General features: G+C 36.8%; 1 protein-coding gene across 3 annotated transcripts in view; it reads right to left on the bottom strand.

Annotated features, from left to right (window-relative positions):
• Positions 1–26,613, bottom strand: part of PLEKHG1 (pleckstrin homology and RhoGEF domain containing G1) — a 113,692-nt gene that overhangs the window by 68,078 nt on the left and 19,001 nt on the right. For 2 of the 3 annotated variants that reach the window (XM_025176154.2, XM_088141967.1), the window contains exon 2: positions 12,844–12,918. The exons of the other annotated variant lie outside the window; for it this stretch is intronic. In XM_025176154.2, the coding sequence (XP_025031922.1) occupies positions 12,844–12,892 (49 nt within the window). In that variant the 5' untranslated portion in view covers positions 12,893–12,918. The remainder of the gene's footprint in view (positions 1–12,843; positions 12,919–26,613) is intronic. 3 annotated transcript variants of the gene reach the window in all.

Raw genomic sequence — 26,613 nt, 5'->3', positions numbered from 1 at the left:
AAGTTCATTTTTCACAGGGCTGGATTCTTAAGCCTACACACACGCTATTAAATCAATTGTTCGTTCTACAAATAGTAATTGGCTTAAGGCTACTCTTGGGCATTCTCTCACACACAGATGCGGCTGTCTAGAAATACATCTGCAAAGTGAGGCAAAAGCATTTAAATATCAAAAAAGAGAGCAGAAACAGGCGGCTAAATCTCGCCGCCACACACATAAACCACATAAGTTGCTATTCAGTAAAAGGTGTTCGGCACACGATTAACAAGTTGCTAAGAGCCACCCTCCAGTTTAGATATTAAAACTGCAGATTTGGATACCACTGCTGGCAGGCAGCCATCACTGCAGGCCTGAATAGTGAAGGAAAGCTTTAAAGAAAAATAAAGCCTGTCGGGAAAATTCTTCTGCACTTGCAGCTCTGCAGCATTTTAATTTCTCTCTGGGATCAAGGGGAGATCATTCATTCCACTACCAGCCTCCCATACCAAATTTTAGCAAACCAAGGAAGACACTTTTCCTGAAATGTTTAGTTCAGGTAAGAACAATGAGAACGGTATTGTTTCTCATAATTATTCTTTTACACCTGACGGTAATAACAGAAACTCTCTACAATAAAAGAAATAGAACCAATGTGGTGGGTTCAAGTCTCCTCTCAGCCATTTCAGACTGCTCGTTGTTTTTCAGCCCAACATGTTCCTCAGGGGTATTAGGAGGATAAAACTGGAGGGGAAAGTAATATCCATGCCCCATTGCTCCTGCAGAAAAATGGACTGTAAATGCAACACAGCAAACAACATGCTTTGGTCAAATTTAGACTTTCTAATATTGCAAGTCTTTGCAGAAGTGAAAGAAATACTAGGATGATCTTCCTTAGGGAAGCTGATGGATTCCAAATAGTCTTCTTATAGCGTGCACATGTGTGTGCGTGTCCATCAGTCTATCTCAAACAAGCTGATAATCTTTTAAATATCTTGCTTGACTTCTGGGTCTGGGATATGGCTGTTAATGAGACTGCACCTGAATCCCATCATAAGGTAAGGTTAAGCATGGTGATCTCAGGAGCGGATAACAATTAATAGAAAGAAAAGATGGCTAGCCTGGTGGTGGTAGAAAATGAGAACAATCAAACCCACAGCAGTGCTCATATCATACCCTATTCTCTGGCAGTGATAATGGCAAATATGATCTTATTTTTCCACCACTACTATATCTCCTCAGAGCCAGTCAGCAGAGTTGTTCCAAGTAGGAAGACATGTTTTGTAAGAAAGCCCCAAAGGGAAGGGAAGCAAACTGCTTGGATGAGTGTTGTGGTCAATCTGTAAGGTATTTTGTAAATATAGCTGTTCATAATATTCTGACTTGGATGCTACAGTCAGAGCATTTCCAGTAAATGTATTTTTGGTATTAGCTTGTGATGAGTCCCATTACAAGTGTATAAGATCTTTGCCTATCCTGGATAATAGGAATAGCCAAAGATGGATTGTAGGAATAACTGATTTAAGTAATAAATGAGTCAAGTACAGGAAGGAGTACTTTGTACAAGTTTTAAAGAAGATATGATAAAGCCCTTGTTGAACAACAACAAAAACTAATGACGTACAAAATGCTTCAAATTCAAAACAGCTGTTCTAATCTTGCAGCAAGTATCCTGGTGCAATTCTCATTCTGGAAGTGTTCAGGGTGCAAAATAGCTCAGTTTCAACCATTTTTTTTAAAATGCCTGTTTTGAATTTTAAAAAATGGCCATTGTGAGTACAGCACACCCCCAAGAAGGTCAAAGCAACTCAAAATAACTGTTTCAAACTCAAAATGAGATAATTTGAATTTGAAGCATTTTGAAATTAAGATGTTTTACACATCTCTCTGGCTATAGGAAAACTAAACAGCCCTTCAATTCTAGTGTCAGCAGCAGGTAAGCAAGGGTGAAACTTAAACACTACCTTACCTCTTCCAGTCTACTCAAAGTCTCAGTTGATCACAAACAAATGCTGGCAGAAGTTTCTTTCTGAGTGACAAATCTGCTTGTAAAGTGCTGCAGTGAATTCTTTATGCTCTTGATACTGCTGGAGCCCTTATCTAGTTGTGCATCTTTCTCCTTCCATGAGTGGACAATCTCTATTGACCTCCTCAAGATCCTCAGACAGGCCAATGATAATCTCAGAAGAGGGACTTCTTCTGAGATGCCTATTCTGTAGTGTATTACATTATACCCCAAGATTTAATAAGAGTCATCTATAGTTTGAGATTTCAGTGTCACCAAAACTCAGATGATCCCCCAACTCTCTCTCCTAACACCAAGATGCTTATTAGGGCCCTGATCTCTGCCAATGGTAATTAAATGGATGTCAGCTAAGAGCTGGAAGATGAATCCTGAAAATACAGGATTGTTATTTGCCTTCAACAAAAGTGTACATCCTGCGCTGAAAGAGCTAGCGCTCCCCTTGAAAACACAGATTCATAGTTTGAGGTCATTCTATATCTGGCCATAAATGTTGACTGTAATTACAACTGTCTTTGCTGAACTGAGACTAGAGCTAGAGAATGTAGATATGGCCAGGATAATACAGGCCTTAGTTACATTACATCTGAATAACTGCAATGTACTCTACACAGTTCATTTTATGAGTATTCAGTATTATTGATCTAGAACGCTGTGGTCCAATTGAACAGAGCAACATATATGCATTCCTCAACAGTTGCACTGGCTTCACATTTGTTCAATGTATTTATATTGACATTTAAAGCCCTGGATGGTTTAGGGAGCAAGACATTGGTAGGACCAGCTTTTTCCTTTGTGAACCAATAGCTAGGTCCTACTTATACTTTAAAGGAAGAAACCGTGTAGTTCAGTAGAGACATGATGTGATTATGATACTGCATATTAGTTAACAGCCTAGTTGCTACACTTTCTACCAGCTGAATTGACCACTCTTTAAAATAATCCTAAGGAACACACTGCAGTAGTTTAGTTATAATACAGCAAAGTCCTGTTAACTATTATGGTTTGTTATTATGTCCAAATGCAGCAATTAAAGGAAAAAATAAAACAGCTTCACAATACCACTTAGTTGGTAATTCTGGAAACCTTCCATCTGGAAGCATGCCAATGGTCTAAGCAGTTGAACTTTTTTTATAATTAAGTACTGATCATATGTATATAAATGATCCTAGCTTTTTCTTCCTAAATATGATTATCAGTACAGTAATACCTTAGACTACCTGATTATCAAGTTGTAAGTTGGGATCACAAATCACATTAAACTACAGTTTTAAAAAAAACAAAACAGTTGTTGACTAAGCTATACTGGACTAGTTCATACAATTCCACAAGTCACAAGCCAACATACCAAATAATGGCTTAGTATGATATTTAAATCCATCCATGCACTATTAAAGTCATATTTGCCTGGAAACTGACAAGTGAGTTAAAAATAGTAATTCCAACTTCACTCTGGTTTAGTAAACCAGGCCAATAGCACACTGCTGTCTGCAAGAGCCAGAAAAATTGCAATAAATTTTTGCAAGGTTGCTGTTAAAGCCCAATATAAATTAAAGTATCCAATGATTTTGTTTTTCAAAAGATGGCTACAATACATACCTTTGAATGAAAAATTCTACTTTATTGTATAAATCAGTCTCAATCTGCCAAACACAATAATTAAAAACTTCAGAAGTAAGGAAACTTGCCAGAATTTTGCAAGTTTAGTTGAAAAAGAAGCCCCATCTTGTGTAGCCAAACTGCAACAGAGAAAATTAAACTTTTTGCCTTGTATCATGTATGAAAACAGATGCTAATATTTTGTTTATACTCATCTCTATAGTAACAAAAAAGATCAAGAGTTACAAAGAATTACTGGTTTCTAGTAATCCAAGAATTGAACTAAAGAAATAAATCAAGTAAAATATACTTGATTTATCCTGACAACACATTTCAAATAGAATCTATATTTAATTAAAAAGGTCCAAGAAAAGACCTCAGATGAAAAACCTAAGAAGAATGCTATTTTTTAAAAAAGTAATAATATTACTAGGAAAACGCCTTATATTCCTAGTACAACAGTGATGCAGTAAGAACAGCTTTCTATTCTACTCCACGTCTGAAAATTAACAGATTTTAAATTATTGCACTGTATAAGCACAATACATATCCCCAAGCCTGATTTGCCTAAGAAATATATCTTTGACCCATGTAAATAAAACATGAACAGTTCCTAGCAAAATTTCACTGCTTATATAACATCAAAGCTGGCTATTTTCCCTACTCTGTCAGCAAGCAACAATCTTTTCTTTTTAAGCTAATTCAAATCAGAGGGAGTCAATTAAAAAACTGAAATTTAACATAAAACTTAACACAACAATTTCCTTTTAGTCATCTGTCTAAATCTAAGGTTCATTGGGATTTTAAGTGTCTTTTTTTCCAAAATCAATGAGGATTTAATTGCTGCATATATAGACATAATAGAAAAATATTAATTGAAAAGACTTCAGATACAAAAAGACAGAGGTTTATTAAACCATAGTTCTAAATGTTGGCCAGAATAGTTTTCTGAATATGAGGAGAAACCATTGATGTTACAACATTATTTCACTTATTTATTAAATTTATATCCTGCCTTTCTATTCATGTAAAGATCATTGTGGCTGACTGTAATAAAAATACAAATTATAAAATTTAAGAATGAAGGCACTAACTAAAACATATCATGGAATAATTACTAATGTTAAAATACATTTCACCAAACTGCATGTTTATGAAAAACATTTTTGTGAACTTTTAAAAGGTGATTATGCACTCTGTACTGTCATCTTATACTTATTTATCTGGAAATACAGTAAGTCTCTATGGTCAACTGGGCTTACTTCTTAATAGGCAACTTTAAGACTGTATTGTTAATAAACAAATATAAAATTAGTGTTCATATTCAATTAATCCATTAATTAGTCTTACTCTTTATTATATGAGTATCCTACTTCTTCTCTGGAGTTTAAGGTGGTGAACAAGGCCTTTTATTATATTTAATAACTTCCTCTGATATATGTATCAACTTATTTACTATCTCTCACTACCAAGAAGCCATTCCCTTTGGCATGAACATGAAGTGCAAAGTGCTATAAGGATGAATGCCTGTCTACGTTGTCATTTATAAATAGAGACAGGAGAACATGAAACAGAATTTGAGTTTGGTGGGCATCATCATCATCATCATCATCATCATCATCATCATCATCATCCTGTTCAATTGTGTCCGATTCTCAGAGGCTGCCTAGACAAGTCCCTGCAGTTTTCTTGGCAAAGGTTTTTCAGAAGTGGTTTGCCCTTGCTGCTTCCTAGGACTGAGAGTGACTGCCCCGTGGTCATCCAACTGGCTTTGTGTCTAAGGTGGGACTACAACTCACGGTCTCCTGGTTTCTAGCCTGAAGCCTTAACCACTATACCAAACTGGCTCTCTGGTGGGCATTATGGACTGTAGCAATTACACACCAACAAATTCAGATCATGTTTAAAAATTTCTAAAGTAATCAAATTTGATCAAATCTTCTCAGCCACCCCCAATTATTCAGAACTCTAGAAAAATGTTAGCATGGTAACACCTGCTTTGAAATCATACTAAGGTTCCCCTCTCACCAAGATTTATTGCAACATGCAAAACCTTCAGTGATCTTATTCTCAATATAAATACTGCAGAACTATGCTTCCTATTTAACATTTAATTTTAAGTTAAGAATATACAGTATCACCTGCCTTGGAAAATAATTGAAAACAGTGAAAAATAAACTATACTGAAACTGCAGAAATTTTCTGGCATTCTTTTAAAATTTGTGGATCACTGATGAGATTATTCCTGTGTCTTTCACAAGTCTAACACTTTAAATTCACATGTCATCTGAGTTTTATAGGCCTGATTAAAAGGAACATTAGATCACAGCTGATTGGAATGCTGTACTCTTAACTGGACACACACCAAGCAAAAGCCATGGTAACCACTGTATTTAAAGATCCATTTTAAAAGAGTCATTAATATTCTCCTCAGGATTTCAACTATATAAGGTCCAACTTGGCAACCATCCTGTTAAAGATGTTTTCAGCCAATTCTCTTTCCTGAGCAGATTTAGAAGGTTAAAAGGCTCAACAGTTGTTCTCATATACCAGGACATAAATATCAAGACCCTTGACATGTGCCAGGATAAATATTTACCAACGTTTACAAGTGGGGCTTATTTAATGCTCATGTAAGGAGCACCTGGTTAGTCTTATCTGGGTATTAAAGCAAAATAGTGTCAGACCTGGTTAGTAAATGGGAGACCTGCCAGGGTTGTGGCAATTTGAATGATAAAATAAAACTTCCCAAAAGAAGGCACTGAGAAACTAGTTCCATATATTTGTCAAAAAACCTACACAAGTATACCCATGAAGTCACCAGGAATCTAGCTTGACTTGAAGGTAGCATTATTTTTTAAATGTTACATAACAAAAGGTCTCTGAACTCAAAAGGTGGTTCCAACCTCAAATTGGTATGCTAAAGGATGTCAATGGACAGATAGTAACTGATTCCAAGAAGATCAAAGATGGAAAGAGTACACCTACTGTAAGTACTGTATAGTACAGGTGTCAATATCCAAGAAACCTTATACTATATTCCTTACTTACAAGAACCTCTAGTAATAGAAGATGAAATTAGACCAGTCTCTGCTCATTACCAAGTAGGAAGGCAAAAGGAATTGATGGAATGCCAGTAAAAGTCAAGGAACACAGTGAAAAAATGGGACTGAAATTAAATATAAAGAAGCCCACACCAGGTACAGCAACCACCCTTAGAATTAACAAGGAAGATACTGAAGTGGTAGATAGCTTCTGCCTTTTAGGATCAATTATCAATAGTAAAGGAACCAGAAGCCAAGAAATATACCACAGATCAGCATTTAGATCAGCCATGAGGGCTTGGAAAATATATGCAGATGCTGAGATGTGTCTGTCTATACCTACAAAGATCAGAATAGTGCAAACTATGGTATTCCTTGTGACATTCTATGGAAGTATAAGTTAAACTTTGAACAAGCAGGATAGAAAAAGTACTGATGCTTTTGAACTTTGTGTTGGAGAAGACTTCTGACCAGCCAAGAAAACAAATGGATCATCAAACAAACCTCCCACAAATGACCATGCTCAAAGTACCCTATTTTGGACACATTATGCAAAGACCAAGCTCTCTAGAGAAGGCTCTAATGGAAGGTGCAAAGAAAGAGAAGAAGAGGACAACCAGTAGCAAGGTGGATGGATTCAGTTACAGTGGCGATGGGTGCACCATTTGAGGACCTGAGGGACCTAGTTAAGGACAGATTGTCATGGAGAAAATTTACTGTTGGGGTCACTACGAGTCGATACCAATTTGATGGCACATAAGCAATCAATCAATCAATCAATCAATCCCCAATATTTAGCCCAAATCACGTACAGTACTACATACTTGCTTTAACAAAACTGCTTTAACTAAACTAACTGCTTTAGGTTAGGTTAGAGGATTGGACACCTCCAGGAAAAGGAAGATCCAAAGTTGAATTGTTGAAAATATCAGCTTCTGCTATGCTCCTGCCCGTGTGGTGACAAGGAGATTGAAACCATTTTGCATGTATTACACTGTAAATTCTACAAGGAGATTAGGTCTGCTTATCTTCTGCCCCTAATATGTAAATTTCCAGGAAGGCCAGACAATTTTTTTGTGAACTATCTTCTAGAAGATTTGAAAACCCTTTATCACTTGTGCAGTAGCCAAATTCTATGCTACTGCAATGAAAATAAGGCATAACTGGTCCTAAAAATACTCCTGTTTTATTCATCACTTCAGGGTTATTACATGTTAACTATCTTGTTTTAGGTAGTATGTATTTTTACTTCATGGATTGTAATAGATTGTAATATTTTAGATTTATACTTGCACAGGTAATTAACACACCATTCTAGTAGCATAGGTTACATTTTTATTATAGAGACTCTTTGTTATGCTAGTATTTATCTCATCCATTTGAATTTACTTTTGTGTTGTATATTTTCAGTTTTTTTTCTGGTCATTGACCAAAAAACCAGTATTTAATTTTCATGCTTTGCAAGATAAGCCTGATGCATTAGGAAATCATAAATAAATATATAAGTGTTACTAGAAACACAATCTTTTTCACTGTATCCAGTATATCATTTTAAAAAGTGAGGCGGCTTGTCATTCTCCAAGGCATTACTCAGAAACTTTTTCTTTTTTTTGCATTTGGAGGCTGATGTGGATAGCTAATGTGGGACATGTCAAGGGACCCAGCATCCTGCTGACTAGGGCAGAATAGCTTCTCTGGTGGTCCAGAATATACTGAGATTCAAAAAAAATTAAAATGAGTCAGATGATATTGTTACACATCATCTGTCTCTCCTTATATATGCAGGCACCTGGTTCAGTCTGTACTGACACAATAGAGGAGACAAGATAGATGAACAGGAGAGAAAGCAGGATATATTTTTAAAAGGACGATATTTGAAATAAATACGTGTTTCAATTTTCTTTCATCTTATGTGTTCTTAAAAGTGATTAAATTTAAAATGTAGCTTACATTTTTACTGGAAGAGAGTTTGCAACTGCAGCATTTGACAGCATGCATCCTAAAATACAATCATGACCTACGTTTGAGGGGAAGGAAAGGGAATGAGAGAGGAGGGAAAGGGAAAGAAATTAAAAACCAAAAGGGGGGGGGATGCAAAGAATGTGGATAAATTTATCCCTTGCAGCTGTTCAGGAAGAATAAGGGAAAAGGGGAAAATTGCTAAAACGATTTATTCAGATGCCTTGAAAACTTTGAAAAAAATCAGGTGCTAAAATAAGAAAAAAAATAGATTTACCAGAAGAATAAGAATGGCTTGTTAGCTTACTACATCCCCAAAATTAGCCAGCTGTGGAGGAAACAGCTTGGCAGCAAACCATACCAGGAAAACAGATCAGGATTTCCTGCTGTAATAGAAGCTGCTTGAACAAAACTACAAAACGGGTCAAGATGCAAAAAGATGCCCTTATGAAGGGCCATGTCATAAATCAATTTTACTTGGCTTAAAATTGGGCTTGCATTCCATGCCATTTTTATACTATACCAGTATCACACCCATACTGCATAAATTAGACCAGCAATCAAATCCTGGAACCTCTACACTACAAATGGAAAGTATGCATAGAGTTTTTGTTTCTAGGAGGTGAGCAATCATGATTCCAACTCTGAGGGTCTTCCATGTACTAACTGTGTAAGTTTATGGTAGAATGCTGAAAACTGAATTGCTTTTTAAAAAGAAAAAAACTCTAGATTTTAATATTTGCATATTTTGTTATATTTTAACTTGCTTAGTAATAGAGCTTTTAATCTACTCAATAATTTGCATTTTCTGGAATGGGCAATTTTTCAGTATAAGGATTAATTATTATATAAGGTGATTATGTATTCATGGAAGAATGCTTGTGACCTAGACCCCAAAAAGTGGCTTAATGAAATTTCAGTCTTCAAATTTGATTTGTACTGCCAGAATAGACAATATAATTCTGTATGGTCTAGGTTTAATTCGTTGTTTACACAATGAATCATAATGCTGAAATTGAACAAAGTCAGCCTGATACTTTTTTCTTCTTTAAATGCATTTTTAAAAATATATATATTTAGAATTAGATATTACTTAGGTATGGGGGAGGTTGAATTTTTTTGTTTTGTTTAGTTTTTTTAAGGTTTTTAAAAAACGTCTGTGCTTTTTTACTTTTTTCCCCTTTGTTTTTCTTCCACCCTAAGTAGTTTAGTATACACTTTTCTTTTCTTCTCCTTTTCATTTATTTATTTATTTTAACTCCAGGCCAATTCTGGGTGGCTCACAATATAAAAACAACACTAATACAACAAAATAAATAGAAATACAATAAGAGAAATAGGCAAAATGGCAAATCCAGCTACTACACAGGATTTTAAAAAAATATAACAGATTAGATTTTATCCAGTCTTTTATCCAGTAGTAATATAGTTATATAGCTCTACTGCTATTCAATTTGTATAAATGTTATAAACTAGTTGCTAAGGTGATTAAAGAAGTAATTTTTTTAAAAAAGTAGTCATCAAGTTTAGAATTTATTCATGAATGAGCCCATGAAGCTACCAGCCAATATTTAAAAAAAAAAAAAATCCAGTAAAGAGAACCCCTGGAACTATGGCTAGATTAAGGACAGTTTATGTTAAGAAGGACTAGAGTAAATAAACTCTTGCTTTTATCCATTATCCCATTAATTATCCACCGAATACTCATATAATAAGAGTCTTTCATGCAAGAAAGACTGGGTATATGGATTTCTCTAAAACATTTCCCACTTATTGTTCATGGGTGGATCCCACTTCTGCTTTGAGGAGATATAATAAACCAGCTAAGAATTATGGGTTATTTTTGTTGATCAAAAGGGCTTGGTGGGAGAAGGCAGAGAAAACAATGTGCCCCCACCTAAAGGCCCTCAACTCAAGGTCTATATTTTAATTATGTACTTGAAGAATTCTATTCATTTCACTTCTATTCACTGATAATTTTAACCTGCGTGATTGGGTAAAAAGAGTATAAACCGGAAACATTTTTAAAATGGAACTTTTTGTTCATTAATTTAGATGTAGCTTTAGAAAATGAAATGCACTTTCTTCAAAAGTGATTACAAAATAAAACTGCCATAAATTATCAGCTGAAGTCAATAACCAGAGTCACATAACACACTAAGTCACAAAGAGTTTGTTTTATTTCAGCTCAATTTAATGTTTAAAGCCATCCATTGTGATTTGTAGATCATTGTTCGTGGCTTATAGTAATGAGTGAAAAGGTCAGTATGATCTTTCGTCCAATAAACCACAGTAAAAATAAACCATTGCTGAAAACAGTATGCAAGCCTAGCCAATGAATAAAACTTCAGAGTTGGTTCATATACAGATGTAAGCCATGATTTCATGTTACAAGAATAAGTCATCATAAGCCTTGAACTTACACACTCCTACATCTTCTACTATAATCAGGAGACTGGATATTTCTGTTTCCTGTATCAATTAATCACAGTATAATCTAAACCCTAAACTGTGATTAAACTTGTCTATGCTTAGTAGAAGCAAAACTAAATCATGGTTCAAAGTTAGTTTATTTTCACTAGTCATGGTGATTGTGGGGAACCCAGGGCAAATTTCTGCCTGATTTTTAAAAAGTAAATTTCTAATATTCAGAAAAGAAGAAAATAAATTATGCAATAAAGTTTCTAGTTTAAATATTTAGCAGCAAATAATTACTGAAGAAGTTAAATGGCTAGACACATTCTTTGATCCTTCAATTTTCCAAATAATTTTCCTACACAGAAGGAAAAAACAATTCTAAGTTGTTTGAATTTCTTCTAAGTACTTCCTCAACTATTTTTAAAGCATTCTGAAGAAGGTAATAATTTTAACAAATATATTGCAAATGCATAAATATGCATTCTCCAACCAATATAGGTCCTAGAATTCTGGGATCTATATCTGAAGAATGCTAGACTTGGGGATGTTACTGAATCTGATGAACAATTAATGCTTGTCATATCTTTACAATATGATAATGGCAGCAGCACAGGAACCAGAATGAATGACTGAAGTTATTGAACAATAATTAAGTCAATGAGTAACGCTTTGTCAGACATCTCCAGAAATGTCACTACAACATATGAGTACCTGCATTCCCATTCTTCTCTGAAAGATTTTTTTAAGTGCCTTGTGGGCTCACTACCAAAGTCCTGCTTATCTTTCAATATTTTTTCAAGGTGAAAGAGATGACAAACCCAATTTGATAAACTACTCAAAGCAATGGCCAACTTGATTCTAAAACAAACAACCTCAAAAAAAAGGTCAATTGGTTACTCATTTTATTAAGCTCTCCTATTAGTCACCTTTATCTTATTATTATTTTTAAAATTTTGATCTACTAAGAGGAAAAAAAAAAAGTACAATTTTGGAAAACTCATTTTTAAGGTGTACCATGTGACATTTTTAGGAAGTGGCTTTGGGATGACAAATACGTAAAATTCATCACTTTGCAGAAAGTGGTTGCAGACAACCATTTTCTTCCAACCCCTGCATCTTCCTTCTGAAAGATCTATACTTATGACATGGCAGAATAGCCAAGTTACAATGGCTGAAAAACACTAGTTTTAGGTATGACAGGGTAGGAATGATCTAACAACAAAAAAGGCTACAAGTTAAGCAACATAATGCTGCCCAAATCTACATCAGCATTGCATGTACCGTCTAAATAACTGAATTCTATTCTTTGTTGTAAGTGCATATAATTGTTTATCTTTTAAATTTCAGATTAACCTTGTAAAAACAGAGTTTCCTTTTTCTAGTTATTTTATTACATTAAGTTTTCAAAACTGAATTTTGAAAAATGATTCTATAATGCCTCACTGTCAATCTGCTACTCTACATCCACTTCTCTGGGGCTAAACTCCTTTGAACTAACTGTGACTTCCTTCTCAGTATAAGATTGGGCCACCTATAAATATAGCTCTAATGCCAAAAATATATAAATATGCACCATTATAATCTCATGTCTATCCCTCTCACACATAGTTAAGATTAGAATGTAGTATGTCCATAGCAAACTAGAATTTGGTTGAATTATCTTACTTCTTCCATGGAAACTTTGTGGTTCTAAGTCTACTAAGTAACCTTAATCAAAGAAGTGGGATGAGAATTGCATGTTTCAACTACATTGGCAAAAAAAGGGATGTTATCTGTTCTTTAAAAAAGCTAAATAGGATTACCCAAGAGGAAAACAATACTGACCTTCATTCTTGGATATAGTTTCTTTACTCTCTGGTGTTTTATCTGGCATCTCAGCTGAGAAATGTTCAGTGAAACCTGAAGGACATTTAAAAAAAGGAAATTCTTTTCATGTTGAGGCCAGTACAACTGAACAAAACAATACTTTTCCCTAAAGTTTAGGATATAATCAATAAGTAAAGTCTCTGGGCCTCCAAGCAAACCTCTCAAATGGGGCCCACCAATAGCAAGAGTACCCAGGCACCAAGGGCTCCTCTCCAGCAACAGCAACTGAGGATGGACAGGAAAAAGGGGAGGCTCACCATAACTGGCCTTCTAAAATCAAGTGCTCATCCAGATTTTTGCAGCTGAGATAATACGCCAATCCTCTTTCCCCTTGTTCCTTCGAAAGCAAAGAGGAGGAGATGGTAGCAGTGTCTCCTTCCTCACTGGTTCACTTCTTCCTTCCTTCTTCCCTCCCACAATTCTCTTCCATTAGGGCTCCTATTGGGACCCTGCATTTAGGTTACCATGTTTAGATTACAGAAATATGGACAACCAACAAATATAATAGCAAAAACTCTGGTACCATTAGTGTATGATAAGGTTTGTTGAAGTTGTGGGGCAAGAAGTAGGCAGCAAGGTTGAGTCCAAAAGGTCCTGTGCCTATGGACCCTAAGATGGCTGCCTTCCTTGACTTCACTATATTTACCTCACTTACACTTGTAACTATTCCACTTGCTCCCCGTTTGCTTTTACATGAACACAAGTCAAACCAGGACAACACAATAAATGTATAGGAATACTAAGAATTTCCTTTTAAATGCTTTGTACAGCTCTACTCAACACATCCTGGAGGACTTCTGACAAATATGTCAAAGTTATACAGAGTTGTATGGGAGAAACCATCATCTAAGGTATTCTGTACTCAAGTTGCTTAATGGCTTTTACTTTATAACAAGTAAAGACTTCTATAAACTGAACTCAATTTCTGATTTCATGGAACTATTGATGTAGGATTTGTTTCAAAATGATGCTTTATGCCAAGCATGTTGGCATAAGCAAAACAACCCTTCTCAAAGCATTAAAGAAGCCGCATTCGTTGGAAATCTTGGCATGGCAGTCTTGTAGATTTTCTGTTCTGCTTGTCTGTGCATATACAGGGAACTCTTCCTTCGGGACCTCCAGCAGAGCATCCTGGGTTAGGGCTTTTGTTTTGTTTTTACCATTAATAAAGGAAACAGCCTGCTACTGACTTCTTCTGGAATGGTTTTTAAGCTTCCTAGTCCAGCATAATGCCTTGGGATTTTCTGAAGTTCTCACATCTAGTACTAACTGGGTCTGACCTGCCTTAGCTTTCTAAGATCAGTCAAGATTGGCTACTGCTGTTATCTACTACTGAAAGCCTAAATCTGACCAGTTAGCAAATATGTATCCAGTACATTCCTTTAACCAGCCTCAGCATACAGTACCATAATCTTGCCGCTGCATTTTTCGTAATTTGCCATTTTTATCCCATGCATAAGAACAGCATAAATTGCACTGCAGTAACAGAGAAGTGTCATCATCAATACCTAAGTTACCATGGCTAAGCTAACTCTATTCATAATTAGGCATAGCTAGCATACTAGTCACAGTTAACAAAAGGGACTTTTTCACACTGTAACTATTTAGGATTCAACAGCAAAAAAGATTCAAGGCAAATTAACTATTTCCCAGACTAGGAACCATCACTAGTTTCATCTAATGGCCCCAGCCCTGATTCCAGATCATTCTTGCACTTACACAGTGGAGAAAGCTGAATGCGTGCCTCTTAAAAAGTTAAGCGGCCTTTATGTGTCATGAACCCTTAGCACATCATTTTCACTCTTGCCAACTTCCAATATTAATTTTAGATAAATGTTGAAACAATGTCAAGTAACAATTTGTCAAGCCTTCAATTAATTTAACTTTCCTGAGTATACACTACTGAGTGATGAAAGCATCATGTTACTAGAGTCACTCACAACATAACTGAGACAGCTTACTGAAAAGCTGAACTGCTAGGAGACTATCCAAACACAAATCTACAGAACTGTATTTGATTTAGAATTACGTTGGGTAGACAACCACACTGCTGGGTAGACAACCACACTGCTGATACATTAACCTGGATCTCTTCCAGACATTACATGCTCCATGCCTATTTGAAGGGGAAGAGGAAGAATTGTTCAGAAACACTACCCTTACCTCTGAGTACTTTATATACATTAATAATGTTATGTTATTGTGCAAGTAAATGTATGAGAAACTAATACAAATGAAAGGATGGTGTCTAATTAACTCCTTCCATTGATGGAAATATGTCCACAAGAGGTGAGTAAATAGAGTAGTTTGCTCCTACAACCTCCTAAATTCTCAGAACATACTATAGGCAAGGAAGAGAATCTATAGGGACAAAAAACTAGGGGAAATACTTAAGATAGGCAGAAGTGTGTTTGGACAAGAATGGTTTTGCCCAAAGGTAAAAGTGAATGAATGCAGTTTACTGGTGGAATATATGGTCCCTGTTATCTGCGGATAGAAACACTGGCTGAAATCCTGGAAGACCACTACTGGATCACATATTCATCCCTAAGCTAGAAGGACCTATGGCTTAACCTTCCACAATGCTCATCCCTACCATTCAGTGGGATTCTGACACAGGAAATTTATAACACAAAATGGATTTAAGTGGCATTGACAGCCCCGATTTTGGCTAATGACTGGATATGATGTCTGGTTGCACAACTGAAATAAGCAATGTGGTTGTCATGATTCCATCTGATGCACCTTCATATACTGTAGTTTTAAAATTGTAACCAAAAATTGTTACACAAAGCACTTTTTTAAATGATGGAATCTTAGCTGAAACCACCTAGTAAAAAGGGAAAAAGTGGTATTAACACCGACAAAGACATACATTCTATAAATTCAACAAAAAGGAACTAGGCTCAACCCAGTGACATTTTCAGAAGGAACTGGCATTTTATATTGGAAGAAGTTTACATAGTGGTTCATTATGTTCTGAACTTAAATGGGTTCTGCCCTGTCATATTTTTAGACATATATCTCCACCATCACTATACTCTTTCCAAATACACCACTGAATACAATAGCAATTGTGTGCATTGCTGGATACACTGCTTTTGCTACAGGCTGATAATCGAGAGTTGATGCATATTACAGAAACGGAAGAGTTTAATTCCAAATAAAACTTGGATTTATTCTACAGATATTCATGATATTCGATGATAAACTGGTTATCATGTCACAGGGCTTTGTCACTAGAGGGAATCCAGATCACACCATTTTAGTACGTACATATTCCCTTTCAGGATAAGCAACTTTATGCAGAGGAAAGAAATGGAGTCCTTGGTTAACAACAGCAATTAGGACCAGAATTTCCATCGCTAAGCAACGCAGTTGTAAAGCGCAACATCACAACTGTGGCACTTAGCAACGGCATTGTTAAGCAAATCCCACACTGTTGTTAAGCATGATATCATATGGTCACCATTTGTGACCTCCTGTCAGCTTCCCATTGACTTTGTTTGCCAGAAGCCAGCAGTGAAGGTTGGAAATGGCGATCACATGAGTGTGGGACTCTGCAATGTCATAATTGCGAGCCAGTTGCCAAGCATCCACATTGCGATCATGTGACTGCGGGGATGCTGCAACAGCCAGAACTTTGAGGACTGGTCATAAGTACCACTTATTCAGCGCCATCACAAGTTCAAATGGTCGCTGAATGAGTGGTCAAGCAAGGACCACCCGTAAGAAATAGTAAGCCAAAGAATTTAAAGGCTAACTTACATGAATACTATTCACTATGCATCTCCTTAACTTTTCATCATTGCACACCATCCTCATTTGCACCATTTGTACACTGCCATTTTATATTTTTATCTCTTTCTTTCTGAAGATCTTATCAACTACATCCCACTACCATTTTTCAGTCTTCACCTTCTTCCAAACCCATTCATTCTTCCTTCATTCACTCAACAAGTGAATAGAGAGCGCTAACAGTTTGGCAGAGGAGATGGAAGAGGCAGAAGAGGGAGGAGGATGAACAGCCAAGAAGAGAGGAAAGATTGTTAATTGCTGTTGTTGCCTGTTTTCTGAACGCTGCTGATTGCACTTTGTGATGTTGATGACTACTGACTGCCCATTGGAGCAACTGGAGCATTGCTTGCAGCTGATCTGGCTGAGGCAGCTTCAGGAGGTATATAAGGAAGCCAATTCCCAGAGAGTGAACTCACTGAGCAAGCAAACAGGAAGAGCAAAGAGGAGTTCAGCAAGCACTTTTTTGTGACCCACAGGGAGTGTGCCATAGTTTCCTCCCTGAAGGCAAGAACTATACATGCTACAAGAGTAAATTGATTGCCCTCTGGAAAAGAGATGAAGAGGCTAAAGCAAAACTGTCTATGCGTGCACGCGTGTGCACACATACACACACACAAGCTTCTCAAGGAAGATCAGAATTCTTAAAACAGAGTGACTATAGCACCAAGAAGCCTTCCTGAATATAGAAGAAAGTGCTGTCCTTGCTAAATTCTTTATATCAAAGAGAGTCAAGGCAGGGCAATTTTGAATTTCTTCCTCACCTCCTTCTATGTTTCTGGGCTAAGCTCATATTGTAATGGTTGTTCCATTCCTTCTTCAAGGCTATTTCTGTAATCTCTACAGAAATTCTCCAGAGATCCTTGCACTGGGCAGGGTGGGACTGGATAATCTCCAAGGTGACTTCCAACCCTTAGATTCTATGAGATAAATAGATATGCACATACACACACACAGACACACACAGAAAACTCTCACTTCCATGGGAAGAAACTCACCCCTGTACACAGCCATTTTCACTAAAATACCTTTCCTCATAACAGATAATACAATTATGTCTCTACCAGCCTTTCCTTAATTTTTTTTCAAAGCATTTTTCCTAATAAACATTTTATCAAGGTATACCTATTCATCTATCTGCTAGAAGTTTTGGTTTTGGGGTTTTGTTTTGTTGCCATTTAAGCATAATTTGCAAATACTCACTCCATTTTCCCCATCAATCATAGCTATCTTGATTTTCAAATTCATATTCCTTATTAATAATAAATCAAGTCTAACTTTCACTGCAATTCATTTGGATTCTCAGCCTATAACACATCATCTGCATGCAAAAATACACATGCATTCACATCCCCAACCAACACATCTCTCACATCATCACAAGCATTTCTTACACATTTATCCATAACTAATTAATCAGCAATGAACTATTGTGTAAGCATTCCATTTGTTCTCACACATGCTTCACTTTCATTATCTACTACTCCTGTTACATTAAGCAAGCAGCCTTCTGTTCATGCAAAACACTGCATAATTCAAGCCCATTCACTTCACTTTACATTTCTCTAAATCAACAAATGTATAATGAACTTTCATCCTCACGTTCATACATTTCTCAATTACCTGCTGAACAGCAGAAATCTGCTCTGCACTTCCCAAATTTTACTCATTGTCTCCTCTCATACGGTTTTGATCAGAATTCTGCCAGTTTCCAACACACACTCAACAACTTAATCCCCCTCTAGTTTTTGCAATCATTCTTGCTTTCCTTTTGTATAGAATAACATTTTTTCAATAATCAGGTACAGATGCAGTCTTGCACAGAAGTTAAACAAGTCACAGAGCCACTCCATAAGCAAACTGCATCTACACCAAGTGTCCTGGTTTAGCCCTCTTCAGTTACTTTTAAAACAATTTTTTATTTCCATCAAAATCACTGCATTTTCTTCATTTTAATTACATTCTCTGCAACTATCCGTACATATTTTTTGCAGCAAGCGTTCTCTTATAAGTATTCTTCTCAACCACAGCCTTTCGCTTCATCATCCCATCTAGCATCTTTTTTCATACATCCTACTGGGATACCTCCATACACTTCTGTGACACACTGTACAAGTAGCCCTCGGCTTATGACAGCAATTGGGACTGGAATTGCCATCACTAAGTGATGTGGTCGTAAAGCGCAATGTCACATGATTGCGCCACTTAGCAATGGCAGCTCCAGAAGTCCTGGTTGCTGTTGTTAAGCGAAGACCTCACGTGACTGTGCCTTCCAACTTCCTGCCAGTTTCCTCACTGACTTTGCTTATGGGAAGCCGGCAGGGAATATTGGAAATCACGATCACATGACCACAGCTGTGATGTTGTAATCACAAGCCGGACACCAAGTCCCCGGATTGTGATCATGAGTCCGTGGGGGCGCTGCGACAGCCAGAACTCCAAGGACTGGTCATAAGTCCCCCTCATTCAGTGCCGTCATAACTTTGAACAGTCACTGAATGAATGAATGTAACCTGAGGGCTACCCATAACATAATTCCTTTTATCTTGCTCCAAGTAGCTTCCGCATACCTTTTCCTTGTATCAACTTTCCATTCATTCTGAAAGGTGATAAATATATCTTCTAATACTTTTTTCATATACTGTATGATTTGTATTTTCTCTTCCTACACTCATTCTACTTTCATTCTAGATTTTTTAATTCTCTCCTTTTCTTCTTTGCCCATATTTTCCCATGATCTTTCTCTGTCATTAGCAAAAAATGGCCTGTTCCACATTCAGAGACTTTTATCACCTTTTCATCCTTCATTTTTTTTTCAATTTTTCATCATAAACAATAACATTCTTTTAGATGTATACTTACTCCTTTTCCACGTGCATATATGAATGACTTGGGCTTAAACTATGTACCAAAACCAAACAGAATAACTGTTCCCCTGGATTGTATTAATTCAAAATCAGACCACCTTCATTAACATCTATTATTATCCTTCTTCTTGGCTGTTTTCCCCTTTCAGTTTGTTAAAACAGTCACACTATTTACTCTTTACTCCTCTTACATCCCATGTCACAAACTTCCATTTGCTGCAGACATGAACCCACCATGGTCATGTCAATCAAAGCTTTCACATAATGCTTTTTAATAAGATAGAGAAGGTGTAGATTCATTTCCCAGCCCTAGCCACGTCCATGCCACAGGCAGCTTTCCATAACTTCATTGCCAGCCAGTTTTGGTTCATTCATGCCCAGTAGCCACAAGGACAACCAAATCCTAGTTTTAATCCAAGCATCCTCATACTAGTCTATGAAAGGTAAGATCTGTAATCTAGAGACTACCAGGCAAACATACTGTTGCCTACATGGCACCAACTTCGTGGCACATGCTGGGTACTGACCCACAGTGAGCTGCATAATAAAAGTAACACAACAGAGAATGAAAAAGCAAATATGCAGGTAAGAAAAAGCAACAACAAATGAACATCACATGTAAGCTATAGCCACAAAGTTGAACTAGACATTAAATGCAGTCAGATGTAACAGTTTCTTAATCTTGTAATAATAACAACAAAAACTATGGAAAAGGCACATTTTCTCCTATAGTTCATTTTCTGTTATAAATTACTTTCTCCAAGTTGCTTCTGTACTTTGGGGAGAAGATAACCAGAATATTTAAGAGGTATAACAAGTAACATTTCTATTGTCAGAAGTGCAGATGATAGCACAAACAGTGCAGAGGTATATGATAGCTGGAGCTGCTCAATCAGCCTGTCTGGTGCCAGAAGCCACTTAAAGGGAAGGTCTTAATCATTGGTCACTTATTGTAAGAGCTGCTCAAATCATGAAAAAACACTAAATGTGAAAAATATGTCAGGACCTGCAAGCAGTACAAAATTATCAACTGGGAGAGCAAGTGGAAAACAAGAAAAGAGGAGAATGCTTACTTTCATATTTTTAGTTATAGTTAAGCATGAGCAAGCTTCTATTTTTGGCTTGTTAGGCAATTACTCTACTATTATATGCTGGATCTTTGTGGGCTAATTTCACCAAACACATTAACATAATCAATGCTTATTCCACTGAAGCTGGTGTAACAAAATAGGATCATAATCATCTTCCATGTTTACTTAACTTGCTCCAAAATAATGGAGAAACTATAACCAGTTTAGCATAACAGAGCAGTACATTTCCTTTATGTTTGTCAAGCTTACAACTGATAAGATTGTGAAGGAACTACCAAGGCCAGCCTTGTCACTGGGCAGAGCAGTGATCTCAGGCAGCAGATACTGGATAGCAGCACCAGCTTTTCAGCAGTGGTGCGTGAATTACCTGGACAATCCTCCTTGTTGGAAGACAGAGCTGTGGATATACTTCATAATGTATCCTGTGCTCCTTGTTTAACTTGCTGCTTTAGGTATAATGATAGATGCTATCTTACAGCCAGTTCTGAAGAAAGCTACAGCTGTCAGTTCTATCAACATCTGTTTATTCAGTGAGGAGGGGTCATCATCAATCCTTTGCCTCTGGCAGCAAAGTGTCTTGAACTGGCTTTGCATTATGAATGTAGGTAAAAGATGTGACAACAGGTCTCTTAGGATGGGGCTTCTAACCTTTCACTTCCTCCATTCCAAGGGAATTAGGAAGGGCCTATACTACAACTGCATGTTCAATCTTTTAATTAAGTTTTGTATTTATGTCACTATTTTCAGCTGGCTCACTTGAAAACAATAACTTACTGAATCACAGTCACAATGACCTGTGTAAAGATCATTGGTCAATGACTATAATAAATTTGATTGTATTGACTGACCTGTGAAAAGATTAATTTCAAGAACAATTGCTGGTCTGCAACCTCATAGAACCTTTTTTTTTTAATAAGAAAAATGGAGGTAACACTCAGTGGTATAGTGAGAAATCACATGTCCTGACTCTTTGTCAGTCCAGAGGCAATTTAAGAAACAATACTATGAACTATTATCTACAGAAGAATTATGCAGATCCTTTCCCACTGATAAGATGAAATCACATCAACCAAGGCTCAACAGATAGCTTTTGGTTGCTGGTGTGTTTCCATATTACATACAGAATGGAACAAGTCATGCCTATGGATAACTTTTTTCCAAGGAATAAATATCAACCAGGTCAAGGTGACATACAGCACATATTCAAAAAGTATTGTGCATCCAAACTGGCCTGAGGATATCCTGTCTCCAAACTGGAAATGGTTACAAAATGGGCCTTACAGCACACATTTTTCTATATACTCCATGAAAGTTCTTATCAATATTGCTATATATCCCTTTCTGTGACTTTTTAATTGCATACTGCAATTTTTGAAACAGTTCTGTCATGAATATATTTTTAGATTTGTTTCTGAAAAATCTAATTGTTTCAGGCACTTTTGGGCTCCAGGGTGCTCAAAAAATGTATTTTGCATTTGAAATAGGCTAGTTCAAATAAAAAATATATTGCTAGAGGGTAATACATGGCAGAAGGCTAGTTGGAAGTAACACAGCCTCAAGCACAGTTAAGAAAGACAGATCTCATAATCTGAGGTTTTTTTTAGTTATGGTTATTTTATAGCCACCTGCTGGAAGTGACACATTATTTGGGGAGGCTTCTGAAGGTTTGCTATACCTGAAGAGGTGAAATGACAAAGCAATGCTTCAGTATTTAAGATGAATGTACCACAACCTGCAGAAATCTGTAAAGCTTTCCACATTACCAGGAAATGACAAATTTTACATGATCTGTACTAGACTGACCCAGGACTTCTTCATCACATGACAACCTGAGTTTTTCTTAGTGCTCTATTAACAAGGAATCAATATTTTCCAGAGGGTTCACGGATGCATTCTCTTCAAGGCCTAGCTGTACATTGGGCAAATGTTCCCATGTTATTTAATGCACACTATATTAATAAACAATCCATGTATGTTTGCCAAGATACTTCAGGGTAGATGCCCTTAAACATTATGATTCTTGCACATAATAATGCAGTTAAAATTTGGTCATTGAGAATCAGTCTCCAGCCAAGGCCTCAACTGGGGGAAAAGAAACATTACAGACAGAGGGCTGTGAACATAGCACATTGCTTGACACACACATATGTAGAAAACCTCATTTCATTCCAAAATTGCTCCCATAAATGACTAAGCAGCAAAAGGCTGCTGTGTTTACAGAAAGATGCATTACATGCCACAATATTAACTAATACTACTTTAGTAAATAAATGTATATATCTTTATTCCAGGTTCAGTAGTAAAGTAATATAATCCAGATAAATACAAATATTACTTTAAGAATAAATATATGCTGTAATTTTCCATTTTAGACCATTTTACTTCTACTACTATAAGAATTTTAAAAAAAAATCTGTTTTCACACGTGCAGGTATTTATGCTTCCAAAGGCAGTAATAAACATAATTGTTTCTGTGCTGGAAGTCAGCAGGACCAACATGTCTATCTGTATCAGCATGCCTCAAAAGGACGATAGATGCTTATACTGAAAACCAAACAGAGTTCAGTCTCCAAAGCAATTATGGTTTGTGGACACTTTTCGGCTGAATCTGCAACTTATTAAGAACCACAGTAATGGACTACAACGTAGAAGGCTATCATTCAGCCTAAAACTGTCATTTTCCCAGGCTTAACCTATGTAGAAGCCTCTAATCATCTGCTAAGATGAAAACAACCTCCATTTCTCAAACATAGTGGACTATGAAATATGGACACTTCCCCTTGCAAATCAATAAAATGCTACAGTGACAAGAGCTTCAATTTCGATTTATGAAAAAAAAGTCAGTTTGGCTTTTGCTAGCTTATTCAGTTTCTCCATGTCATGAATACAAGCTTCAGAAAATGTATATATTTAATACTACTTAACCAATACACAGTTCAAATACCTGAGGATGTATTTGCAAAGACACAAGTCCACAGATCCATTTTTGTACCCACTCCTAAATGACATAGCCCAGCTGTAAATTCACATCCCCATTGTGAGAATTGCCTGCAAAAGAATGAACACTGAGCTAGAGCGCCCATATAGCCAAGAGACTCCCAACCTGAGGTTCCTCAGACTACAATTTCTGTGGGAAACTATGGCTGACTAGTTTTGCAGTTCTTGTACTGCCTACTTGACAGAACATATCACTTGGCATATCAAGACTTTTTCCAAGAGCAAGAGGGAGAATCTGGTGCTGTTAAACTACTACCCCCATCAGGCTGACTGGGAGATGGAATCCAACAATACCCGGAAGGTCACAGATTCCCCACCCCTGATTTTCTCAAGCTGCACTTCAATACACTGTGACAGTATTATCAGAATTTTTGCCATGTTTTGCCACAGTCATCTTTCTTCCCTTCTTTCTTCCACAGTTCTGTGTTTCATCCAAATCTGAAAATCCAACTATGTTACTGGGAAAAAAAAGATAAGATTATTTTACCCTAGGAAAATGAAGTTTTTTCCTCTGAATAATGCTCAAGGATCTTCCACACTTTGTACCCCACAAGCTGGGAAGAGCTAGGAACCTGCATTTTCCAAAATAATGTCTTTCTACCCTCTGTATAAAATTACTTCAATCTTCTTTTACACACCCCTGCTTTACAAAGAAAATTCTAATCAGACACACACAACTATTTTCAACACCTGATAAGAAGACATGTAGATTATGAATTATGAGAGTTAAAATCCACAATGTTGGATTCAGGAACACTGAAACCATCCAGCCCAGTGTTAATCCGAGCTGCCTGGTAGCACTACCCTAGGATCTCAGAGAGGATCCTTCCCAGTCTATTGCTAGAGATACCTGGGACTGAGATTTTTCATATGCAAAGCATGTGCTCAGTTATAACATTAAGCTGAGGTAAATTAAAAATGAAAGCAAAGCCTTCTGACATTTTCCTTTCAATTGCACAATACTGTAGGAGAAAGAAATAGAGAGTTTTGAAATCCAATTCTCATTCCTTTAACATTAAACCATAGCTTAATTTAAAAGTTAGTAACTTTTTCTGGTGCTGGACATCTGGCAAAATAAAATTTAAAATTCCCCCAAATCCTGTGAGACTCTCAAATTTCATCTGAAATTTCATGAGTTTTCTTGTGAAAGCACTGAAATCTCACAAGAACAAATGATCTTCTAAGTTCAATATTTTAAAAATATATTAGCTTAATTTAGGGGATTGATGGATGCTATTGAGGGTGTCCTGAGCACATCTAAATAGCGTGTGGTGTTTAATATCAGGTCTGTCTAAGGTCATCAGCTTTTCTAATAAGTTTGTAAAACTGCTTCACTGGAATACTTCTAAAACATACACTACTATGCAACTATAGCTTCACAATACTATTTCAGAGATTTTCAGAATGCTGTTTTTTGTAATTAGCCAGGGACCATAAAAAAGCAAATGTCATTCATTTGTAACTGTAAAGGCAATGTTTCAAAGTCAATCACTGATGGCTTCATGGATACATCCAAGTACTGTAGTTGTCTTAGCAAGAGTACAAAAGCAGTTTGCCACTGCTTTCTTCTGGGAAGTTCTTCGACTGCTACCCTGGAATTCCCTGATACTGTGGTCTCCCATCCCACGATTAAGAAGCCAAACCATGCTTAACTTTCAAGCCCTGCCCACACAAGGTCAGCTGTGTAAGAGCACAAACAGATCCCTGTGTTTCATGTCCACTGAAAAGGTATCTTGAAGACAGTTTCACCAGAGAACAGGATGCTTAACACAAAGCAACAGATGTGCAATAATCACAAATGCCCATTCATTTCCTTTATGTCAGCAAATATAAGCAGTCACTAATTAAGAATCTCTATCTCTTGGATACAAAAGGAAGTGTACACATTTCCCACATCATTTGACTGTAACAATAGAAAATGTCACAGGAAAAGAGCCATCTGCTTCCCTGAAACTAACAAGAAAGTTGACATGTCTTAAAAGTTACCCTTGTCTTAAGAAGTTTAATAACAGCAAATGCATCTTTAGAGATGCATGGTTGTTGTGGAAAATCCAGATTCCAAGCCATATTTTCATATTCCCTTTTTTCTTTTTCCTTATTATTTTACCTTTAATGAGGAGCAGTATTATTTATTTGACAATATTTAAAGAACATCCAGTCAAAAAGATTGGTGAGTATCTACATCAAAAAATAAGGACAATGCCACAAGCAGATCAATCAACCGCTCCACAATCAGATGATTTTCCATATTCTCTTATGAGTCAAAGGTTCACTGAAATAAAATAGTTTTAAGGGCTTTCCAGAAGGCAAGGAGAACAAGTCCAGAGACATATCGGGGGGGGGGGCAGCTTGTTCCACAGAGTGGGGGCCACTACAAAAAAGGCCTAGCTTCTGGCCACAGCCCTCTTACCTCACATGGATGGGGAACTAACTCTTAGCAGGTTCTGTCTCAAGGTTCAAATCAGATGTCTGGAATCATGCTTGGTAAGGCAATCTCTGATGTAGCCTAATGCCATATCACATTGGGTTGTGTAGAAGATAAGCAGCAGTTGGAATTGTGCAGAGAAGCCAGTCCGTAGCCAGGGCAATAGGTGTAGTTCTACAAGCATGATTTGCCCTGACTAATAATGTGGCCATCACATTATGTACCATCACATTCTAGTTTTTCAAAAGCAGTCCCACATAAAGCACATTACACTAGTTCAGGGAAATGAAAAGGGCATGAGGCTTCTTGATTCAGTAGGGCTGTAGCTAGCATACCAGCCAAAGCTGAGTAAAGGCCCTCCAGGTCATGGCTTCCACCTGCTGTTCTAACAGGAACTTCAAGTCTGAGAGGATCCTCAAATCGTGGACCAGGTTACTTCTATATTCCAGAGCTCAACCAGGTACAAGACAGAACCAAATTATCATGAAAATCCTGAAGCTTCCTCTAGAAATCCTCTGGATGCATCAGGTATCTAAGGCAGACTATTCTAATA

Source organism: Python bivittatus, unplaced genomic scaffold (assembly GCF_059951505.1).
Source record: "Python bivittatus isolate LINGU-HERP-01145 unplaced genomic scaffold, Pbiv_v1 ctg000020_np1212, whole genome shotgun sequence".
NCBI lineage: Eukaryota > Metazoa > Chordata > Lepidosauria > Squamata > Pythonidae > Python > Python bivittatus.
This window is presented reverse-complemented; position numbering and strand designations above follow the sequence as displayed.